At 42.4% G+C, this 10,755-nt stretch overlaps 1 protein-coding gene across 1 annotated transcript; it reads right to left on the reverse strand.

Moving 5' to 3' along the window:
* Positions 1 to 314: 314 nt before the first annotated feature.
* LOC116239321 (uncharacterized) lies at positions 315 to 4,973 on the reverse strand. The gene has a single exon (XM_031609411.2). It carries the CDS (start codon positions 3,383 to 3,385, stop codon positions 1,850 to 1,852), a length of 1,536 nt encoding a protein of 511 aa, XP_031465271.2. The 5' UTR covers positions 3,386 to 4,973; the 3' UTR covers positions 315 to 1,849.
* Positions 4,974 to 10,755: the final 5,782 nt, after the last annotated feature.

Here is a 10,755-nt window from a genome sequence, read left to right on the forward strand (position 1 = left end):
CAGCAGGGGGGGAGAGCAACAGCGTGGAAGGCCTGGGGCAGCAACAGGTAGCAGGAAGAAGTCGTAGAGCCAGTCCAGGAGGAAGCAGCAGCAGGATTCAGGTAGCAGGCCCAGGAGAGTCCGTCAGCATGCAGGAGTTCCGTGGTGAGGAATCTGATGGCAGAAAACCTTCACCCTCTCATGGTTTTCGATTCCTCTTTTTATCCTTCTCCTTCTCCTGCCTACGTGACATCCCTGGGCGTTTTTGCAGGGGTCCTGCGAGTACTTCCTGAGATGGCCATCTTCCCCGAGATAAGCCCACACAAAAGACCACTTCGCAGCTATTAAGCTGCAGCTTATCTCTCTCTCGTTGCCCCCGGCCCAGTCCATCTGTCACCCTCGGACAAAAGATTTCGCAATCCTTGCCCAAAACTTGTCCATCAAACTTCTCCAGACAAAAGGTCTCTCAACCCCTGCCCAGGACTTGCCTGAACTTGTTCGTCTGTGTCCTCAGCAAGCTTTGAGACAATGATGATGCAAAATAATAATCTCTTACACCACCCCGTGGCTCAAAGGTTGCTTTAAAATGGGACACTGGTGATCCTTGATGGTGAGAAAGAGATAGCAAGCATAGGGGTAAAGAAGGGAGGGGGGCAGGGAAGCGAAAGCTTCATATAATCATTACAAAAGATTCATCAGGGTTCTTTGTAAATGTCGCCCTTATCTGCTTGACTTCCCCATCCGCAGAGGAAGTTACAAATTGCATAGAGGATACAACACGTTGGATAAGTTGAATAAAACATGGTATCATACAAGGAATGAACATGAGAGTTGCAACAGCACATAATAGATAAAATAAGATACGTTTTACCCATGGGCCACCTGGGAGCCAGGAAAAGAGGTCAAGGTGTGGGCTTTTCCAAGTTTGAACAGGAACATGTGCTATTTTCCCTATACCTTGGGCAATTTGCTTAACAACTTTACCATTATCATCAATCTTTAAACAAGTAGAGTCATTTAATTTGCCACAGACCCCCCCCCTTCTTCGGCTAGCAGGTAGTCCAGAACAATGCGATGCTGGAGTATTGCCGCCCGCATCTGTGAAGCTTGATCTGCAAGAAGATCAAGGGCATATGCTGTTTCATTAGTAATCATTTCGAGGATGGCTTGTAATCTGATAATACGATTTAGCTTATAGAACCCCCACTCTTTGGGGTTCCAGGTAGCTGGCCCATAGTGTTTGATTATATGCTGGGGAGGACAGTCATCTTTGCCCCAAGTTTGGCTGCTACCGCGTGTTAGGGAGGTATCAATAGACCTCTTATGTCAATTGAGATCATCATATACTCTGACACCTAATTCATTGCCATCCTTTCCTGGAAGTAAAAAGAACATCGGGTGGATTACTCCAACATAACATACCCTAGTCCAGTTTGCAGGTTTATATGCATAATGACCACAAATCCAGTATTGTACCATTCCCCCCATTCCCAGAGTCCGTGAGGGGATAACTGATTGTTATAGAGGTTACAGCCCACACAATACAACAAATTAACCAAGATAATATTTCACCAGGGTATTGCATAATCTCCAAAATACCAACAATTAAAATCCACTGTGTTCGGAGTTCCAGAGTTCTTCTGCAAAACAAAAACAAGACATCGACTTGCCCTCTTGGGCTTTGTTAATATGGTCAAAATGAAGGAATAATCCAGAGCTGAAATTTGTGCTCCTGTGTCTACAAGAAACGTCACTGGAACTAAGTTAGGTTCAACAATGCATGTAATTAATAGATCACTGCATTTAGTTGTGAGCCTCCTAATAAACAATCACCCTTCACCCCCCCGCTCACTTGAGAGGGGTGAAGGAACTAGTTTCCCAACGGCTCTGGTAGCACTTCAGGCGCTGTGGGAGGGGCACTAGGACCTGGGGTTTTACTTTCCTCAAGTCTAGTCGGCCATCCAGCAACCAGCATCTCGAGCCTATCTGTCGTCAATCCATCCATCAAATTTCGTGGAATACCCTTTTTCCAGCCCAGGGTCCACAATCCATTACGTTTATGATCAATGCTCTGTCTACCTGTTCTTATCAGGGACGAAACCTTTTCAGTTCCATTAAGTTTTGGGCTAGGTGGCCTGGGGGCAAGACTGGCTGCTGCAAGCCTTACTCCCCTAGGCTCAAATTTACTGGAGGAAGAAACCACCGGCCCATATTTTCTCCCATAATTAATTAACTCTTGGGCAACCTCCCCCCACGTCCATACTTTGCATCCTGACTGCCGATGGTCGGGGGTTACTGTTCCTTCCAAAGCTGCCCGGGTTCTGTCTCCCTGAGACATTGCCTGTATTTTTCCTTGCAGTTGTATACCTATAGGTTTTAACGACTCTGGAAGCCCCCTAATTAGAGGGGTCATCCTTTCAGGATCCACGGGCATCATCATGGGTGATTCATGATGTGGCTGCAGCTTTCTATCGTGCATCATTTGGAGACAAGCAGCCTTTTGAACACTTTCTACTAACTGATCAGCTGTTCCAATAATAGCAAGAGGATCTCCCCTTTCTAAAGGGTTGAGACCACCTGCCCAATAGGCAGCCCTCTGTGTCAAGGACCAGGGAGCACGATTGTTGCCAGTAGTTAATAATACTCCTGGTCCCCAGTAGCCCTCCGCTTCCTTTTCTGTTAGCAGAATCTGGTCTCCACCAGTGAGGCTAACCCTCCATACATACTCCGTTTCAGATTCCTTTGGAGAGCGGCTAAAATCTTTTTTCAATTTTGCTAGTTCAATGGCTGAGAAGGGAATTTCCTTAACATTCATCTGAGGATCTAGATCCTCACCGTTATTGAATGTATATTCAGTTTTTATCAAAGGGCGCAATGGGGCTATTGGCATTTCTAATTTATCTAGCCTTTCCTCCATTCTTTGTACTTCCTCCTGAGGAAAAGTTTTTTCGTGAGGCAGACTATGGGTGACAATATTGTCAGCATGCTTAGATGTTAACAGTTCCTTAAAAGCCATTTGCAACAAAGCCGAATTATGTTTCTCCCTTTCTAATTGTTCCTCAAGGTTCACTATTTGATTCTGCAGAGTTTTTACCAGTTCTTGTGTTACTTTAACTGATTCCTGTAGTGCTTGTATAGTTTGGGTTTCTGCCGAATGCTTTTCATCTCGGAACTCCACGGCAGCTTTTAAAGCAGCCCCGAGTACGGCACAAATAAACGACTTTCCTTTTCCGGCTCGGGTACGAGCCTCATTTTGTAAAACACGAATACGGTCCGAAACGCTCTGCAAGTTATACCAGTTTTGTCGTGCCCAATCCACACCTGATAAAGAGGGTCGAGCACCATGTTTTTCTAAAAGATCAAATAATACATCTTCACTTTTCATGGTGGCAATGCTGTCACTCATTTTTCAATACGCTGAAAGATCTACACTTAGAGAGAGGGAGGTATACGTATTCAAAAACCTCAGGTAACTCCTTACCTCCCCCCAGGGAGGCACACAACACCTACTAAAGAAATGCAAATGCTATAATCAACTCTTCCCTTTCTCTGAGGGAAGCACACAAAAGAGTTCAAATTTCACACTTAAGTGACAAGATACTTAAATCACAAAATGCAGAAAAGGTCTTCCCGAGGAGGCACACACGTAATCAAAATTAATTCATACGTCCTCGAGAGGTATACACATAAAAGGTAAAGTTTCAGAATATGGAGCGGTCTTCCTGGAGAAGGACTCACGTTTAAGTTTTCAAAAATATCGCTCCATGCAACTCCAGGAGGCGCACGCAAAGACAAGAAGCTACACCAACATCTAAGTTACAGTTTCACTCCTTGCTAAAGCAACACTTATGGGTTTCAATAAAGCAAACAAGAACTTCTTGGAGAGGCACACACGTTTAAGTCACAAAGTATCCCTTCCTCAATTCCCCAAGAGGCGCAAACACAAAATCAAAAACAGGTTCAAATTTCGTACTTCAAAATAACTACAGAGAGGTCTTCCCGAGGAGGTGCACACGTATTAAACAACATGCAAACAGTCAAAATACGTCCCCGAGAGGTACACACATAAACAGCAAAGACTCGGAATAGGGAGCGGTCTTCCTGGAGAAGGACCCACGTCTAAATTTTCAAAAATATCGCTCCTTGCAACTCCAGGAGGTGCACACAGAAAAGTTTCAAACTATATCTGGAAGGACAACACTCTCACAGCGGGTATCCTGCCGACTACGCCAAAATAAAAAATGTCACGCTCCAATTTATAGGAAGGAGCTGAGGTTCTTTTATTATCTGTATACCCGGTGTGAGATTAAGAAACAACGGTTCATATGTTAGTCCAACCAGTTTATTACAAGTCTAATTAGGGAGACGGGGAAGGGAAGGAGTGCGATAGAAAAGCTAGGAAAAAGCAAGAATGCCGTGAAGCGGGGATAGTCACCACCAGGATCCAGCGGCGGTCCCGTTGCACGACGTTCCGAGGGTCCGAGGCAGAAGCAGCAGGGGGGGAGAGCAGCAGCGTGGAAGGCCTGGGGCAGCAACAGGTAGCAGGAAGAAGTCGCAGAGCCAGTCCAGGAGGAAGCAGCAGCAGGATTCAGGTAGCAGGCCCAGGAGAGTCCGTCAGCATGCAGGAGTTCCGTGGTGAGGAATCTGATGGCAGAAAACCTTCACCCTCCTCATGGTTTTCGATTCCTCTTTTTATCCTTCTCCTTCTCCTGCCTACGTGACATCCCTGGGTGCTTGAGCAGGAGTCCTGCGAGTACTTCCTGAGATGGCCATCTTCCTCGAGATAAGCCCCCACAAAAGACCACTTCGCAGCTATTAAGCTGCAGCTTATCTCTCTCTCGTTGCCCCCGGCCCAGTCCATCTGTCACCCTTGGACAAAAGATTTCGCAATCTTTGCCCAAGACTTGTCCATCAAACTTCTCCAGACAAAAGGTCTCTCAACCCCTGACCAGGACTTGCTTGAACTTGTTCATCTGTGTCCTTCAGACAAAGGATTTCACAACCCTTGCCCGGGACTTGCCTGAACTTGTTCGTCTGTGTCCTCAGCAAGCTTTGAGACAATGATGATGCAAAATAATAATCTCTTACACCACCTTGAGAGAGTTTCCCAATATAATGAAAAAATAGCAGCGGAGAGCCTTTAAGACACAATGGCTTTAAATAGCCAAGAATTGTCATCACTTTATTTTCAATAAAAACAAAAAAGTACCCATCTCAACAAAAAGTACACAGATCAACAGAAAAACACTGTTTGAAGGAAAGCAACGACACTGCAACACCTCAAGGGAGATTGAAAGAACTGAGAGAAGTCCCTGGGACAAAGTGAAAAATCACTGCGTCTTTCTGATGAGAAATGTGCAAAAATTCTCTCAGCTGAAATACCATGGTCCACTGAGGCACTCATAGCAATATAAAGCTACATTTGAATGGATGCTAACACTAATGATTTCAGAGAGAATAAAAGAAACATACCACCTTAGGGACTCCACAAGAGAAATAGATAGATTCCAGCTCAGCATTATCATTGCGCCTGATCCATAGGGAATAAACCTGAAAGGTTTTAAGAATAAATAAGTATGCTTGCTTAATATCAAAGTATCATAACTTTAACCTAATTTCTAAAATATTATGAACTAAACAACTATAAATTACATGCATCTAATTCTTTACTATTAGAATTATATATAAATATTTTACTATATATTTACTTTGAAATTATACATAAAGAAATTATATCTAATTTCTTTACTATGAGAGTGGTGAGATGCTGGGACAAGCTGCCCAGAGAGGCTGTGGATGCCCCATCCGTAGAGGCCAGATTGGAAGGGGCCATGGGTATCCTGGTCTAGTACTAAATGGGGAGGTTGGTGGCCCTGCATGTGGCAAGGGGGTTGGAGATTCATGATCCTTGAGATCCCTTCCAACCCTGGCAATTCTGTGATTCTGTAATTCAATAAAAAGAGCCAGTATAGTCATATGTATTTTTCCACTGTTCTGATTGATGGTTTAAAGTCTTCATCTTGAATTACAATGCAGCATACTGGCCATCACAATTCAGCAGTGTGATTTTCATGCTTTCCTACACAATAATGTAGCTCTGAACTACAAACCTGAATTTCTAGATGCTAAAATAATTTTATGACCATATGTGAAGGGAGGCTACAGCCAGGAAATAATTTTCATCACACTATAATCTTACCAAATCATTTAAAACGTATTTGGCTTTTCTTATTTTGCAGATCCTGCACTTCAGAGAAATGCAGTAGAAACACTATGAATACTATAAATTTAAATATAGTAGAAATGCAGTACTTAAATCTTGCCATACATAACTAATTCATAGTGAAAATACGTGCGCCAATTAATCACTAGAACACCTCTGAGCTGTAAGCATTTTACTGCAAATACCTCAGTGGAAGTACTGTGTAGTGTGGAGGGGGTGCAGAAGAAACACTGGATCAACTACTTCAGAAGAACCTGATAAATATTCATTATCAAAAAGTAGAGAAAATATAGAATGAAATTCAGAGGACTAAACTTAAACTTCAAAAGCTGAATAAAATAATTATAATGATAATAATAACATCTGTATATATTTTAATGAGTTAAGGGCTTCACTCTACTAAATTGAATTGTTAAATGAGACACAAGGCTCACAAGATAACATGCTAATCACAAGGAAATATGCAGCATTTACTCAATTAAACCACAGTAAAATGCTTAACATACCATTTATTGAAGGAATTTTTTTGAATTAGGTTGCCACGGTAACTAATAAAAAGTAATGTCTATTGTTAAACTTAACGGTTACTAACTCACTAAAAATAAAAGAAAAAAAAAACACATTTTAGGTAGCCATTCTACTCTGCGATTAACAGCTGGAAAATGCAAATGCAGAGAAACATATCCTATATATCTTTTCAGTTCATAACTCACTTTATGTTAGGAAGTACACAACAAGGAGTTGAAAAAAAAAAAAGATAAATTATTATAAACGGGATCTGGAGGTGTTGGTTGATACTGCACTGAACATTTGCCAGCAGTGAGTCCAGGTGTCCAAGAAGGCCAATGGTATTCTGACTTACATCATAAATAGCGTAGCCAGCAGAAGCAGAGAGGTGACTGTACCTCTGTACTCAGCACTAGTGAAGCTGCATCTCAAGAACTGTGCTCAATTCTGGACCCCTTACTGCAAGATATCAAGGCCCCAGACCGTGTCCAGAGAAGGACAATTAAGCTGATGAGGGGTCTGGAACATAAGTCTCATGAGGAATGTCTGAGAGAATTGGGATTGTTCAGTCTGGAGAAGAGGAGGCTCAGAGGAGACTTTATTGCTCTCTATAATGACCTGAAAGGAGGTTGTGCTGACGTGGGGGTCAGCCTTTTCTCCCAAGTGACTAGTGATAAGACTAGAGGCAATGGCCAGGGGAGGTTGTGCCAGGGGAGTTGTGTCAGGGGAGGTTCAGGTTGAATACTGGGAAAAAAGTTATTCTCTGAAAGAACGGTCAGACATTGGAATGGGCTGCCTAGGGAAGTGGTTGAGTCACCATCCCTGGAAGTGTTCAAGAAACACGTAGATGTAGTACTAAGGAACACAGGTTAGTGGACAATATTAATAGTAGATGGATGGCTGGACTGGATGATTTTAGAGGTCTTTTCCAACCTTAACGATTCTATGATTCTACATGGTTTTATGATTTTACTTAAAATTTCCACATGGACCACTTTTTAGGAAACAGCATTTAAACATTTCCTGAAATTGTTTCCAGGATATTACACTTGAAAAATGACATCTCACCAACTGACTAAAAAGATGTCTTCAATATTTTCATTGCCTAATATGGGAAAAAGCAGTAAAATCAGAGAACAAGTGTTTTACTTTGAATCATTCACAGTCAGTAATCCCCAATATAGAATAGAAATACATTTGAATTATTGAGTTAATTCCCGTGATGAAATTGTGAACTGTTTAGCAGTTCAGAGATGTCAAAATGTAAGCTGAGGATATGGCCTCAGCTTCTCACTAATGTAGCAAAGAAAAAAGATTGTATTTATACACATATTCAGACTGATGTAACTTGACACGACTGCATTGTGAGAAGAAAATGTGAAGTTTGGTATACAGAAAGATAGAGGTGATTGTTAGTGGGTAGAAGAAATATTGACTTAATGAAATATCATGCTTTAGTAAAACATTAGATAGTGTATCTCACAATCACATATGAAAAATTAATTTCTATTGTTTCTTTGAACTATAAGCTGAAAGACTGGAATAACTTAATAAGAGTGTAATTGAGGATGGTCCAGAAAATCATTTTCAGGCTTTTCTGAGGAAAAATCTTAAATGACCTGGAAAACAGAATATATTCTATCTGAGCACAATTATACATGTTTTGGAGGGCATTCTTGTGACCTCAGGTAATGATGGGGAATATTTACTGACTTTAGAAAGATCAACACAGGACACAACTGCATTACAAAGCCAGAAAACTGGGGGGATGGGGAAGCTGCAAGAAAACTGAACAAATTATGGTAGATCTCCACTAAACAGACATGATAAGCATCTAGCTGTACCTGTACAAAGCAGAAAAACCTAATTTGTAAGTACTTAACATCCCAACTGAGCCAAATATCACAACTATAATGTGCCACAGAAAAAAATCAGAAAAGATCACAATCATCAGCAGTATCCTTAATCCTGTCAGCAACAGAAAATTTGCTTTTTAAAGCTCTCCTTTCCTCCTAGCATATCCCACACACTTACAAAGCCCCAGTTGCGTGGGCCAGCTGAATTCTCACGACAGGCTCTATTCCAGTCCAAAATGTGGCAATCCAGTTACTTCTGTGAGGGATCAACGCACAGAAATCAGGGACCTGAAAAGTATGCAAATGTCATTCAAAGGACCTATGCACCTGTGTACCTATGCACTATGCACCCATGTAGCAGTAGTCAAACACCATGCCTTCGAAAAAACAGAGGGAAGAAATTAATAACAATCATATCAAACAAATAACTACTCTCATGCACATCCTGCAAATAGATTAAAATAAATACTATTCAAACTAACATTCCTTTCAACCCCTCTGCAAGATGCCAACACAAAGGCAAAACAAAGAAACACAAGATTATCTTTTCTTCTCCCAGGAACCACTCTTTTTTCCGTCATACATAGTCCTCCATATACCTGTGGAAGTCCATCTTGTCTCTACTGACATATTTGCAAGACTGGTTCTTCAAACTGATCAGAAATTTCCAGTATAAATTTTAGTCCCATCTAACCCATCTATGATTCCGTGATTCTAACACTTGATTCTTATGTCAGATCTTCCTCTTAATTTGAACAGACCTTATCTTTCATAGAATCAGAATCACCCAGGTTGGAAAAGACCTTAAAGATCATTGAATCCAAGCACAACCTAACGATACTACCTTAACAACCCTCCGCTAAATCACATCCCTTAGAACCACATCCAAATGGTTTTTAAACATACTCAGAGATGGTGACTCAACCACCTACCTGGGGAGCCTATTCCAGTGCTTCACAACTATCATGGGGTTATCCTTAGATATAAATCCATGACAGGAGGGCCACAGGCCCTGGGGAAAAAAAAAAAAAAAAAAAAAAAAAAAAAAAAAAAAAAAGAAAAAAAAAGGGGTACTAATGGTTTGCTGTGACCCGGCCAGCCCCAGGCAGTGTGCAGTCCGGGAGAGGGGGAAGGGCAGAGAGCTAGCCGATAGTTTTAACGAAGAGGAAAGACAATGGCAACCATCTGAGGAGAAACAGTAATTTACTGAATTTAACTAAATCACACAAACGAGAGAGACAAAGGTATCCAAAATACGAATCAAACCACAATAGCGCTAGGGAAAGCACGTGCTTTTCTCTGCGGTGAGCTGAGACAGCTGAGCCGGGGCCAGAGGGAGACAGGCAGACACTCAGGCCCTGTCCAGAGCTCCACCCCACTTCCTCTTCCCGCCAGGTCCTCAGGGGATGCCACTCCCTCCTCTCCCATCAGGATACACAAAGCGCCCATAAAAGGCAGTAAACAGAACCAGAACGATAACTCCTTAATTCTCACTGGTCCTCATAATCTGATGTGGAATACTGACAACAAGAAATCACAGAACCACAACAACAAACCTTTCTGTAAAGAAGTGTTTCCCTATATCAAATCCAAACCTCCCCTGGCACAACTTAAGGCCATTTCTCCTCGTCCTGTCACCTGTCACCAATGAGAAAAGACCAACTCCGCTCTCACCGTAAGCACCTTTCAGGTATTGGAAGAGAGCAATAAGGTCTACCTTCAGCCCTCTTCTCCGCAGACTAAACAACCTCAGTTCCTTCAGCCTCTCCTCGTAGGGCACATTCTCCAAGCCCTTCACAAGCCTTGTTGTCCTTCTTTGGACCTGCTCCAGCACTTCAATGTCCTTTCTGTATTGAGGTGCCCAAAACTGAACATAGTATCCAAGGTGATACCAGTGCCAAGTACAGGGGCAGGATGAGTTCCCTAGTCCTGCTCACCACACCATTCCTGATACATGCCAGGATGTCACTGGCTTTCTTGGCTACCTGGGCACACTACTGCCTCACATTCAGCCAACTGTCCATTATACACCACGGTCCCTTTCCATCAGGCAGCTTTCTAGCCACTCCACCCCAAGCCTGTAGGTTTGCCTTGGATTGTTGTGACCAAAATGCAGAACCCGACACTTGGCCCTATTGAAATTCATACAATTAACACTGGCCCATCGACCCAGTCTATCCAGGTTCCTCT

Source organism: Phasianus colchicus, chromosome 1, assembly GCF_987193195.1.
Source record: "Phasianus colchicus chromosome 1, bPhaCol1.hap1.1, whole genome shotgun sequence".
NCBI lineage: Eukaryota > Metazoa > Chordata > Aves > Galliformes > Phasianidae > Phasianus > Phasianus colchicus.

Excerpts from the sequence above, each read along its gene's own strand:
- LOC116239321 (XM_031609411.2), bottom strand. The coding sequence starts at position 3,385 with ATGAGTGACAGCATTGCCACCATGAAAAGTGAAGATGTATTATTTGAT.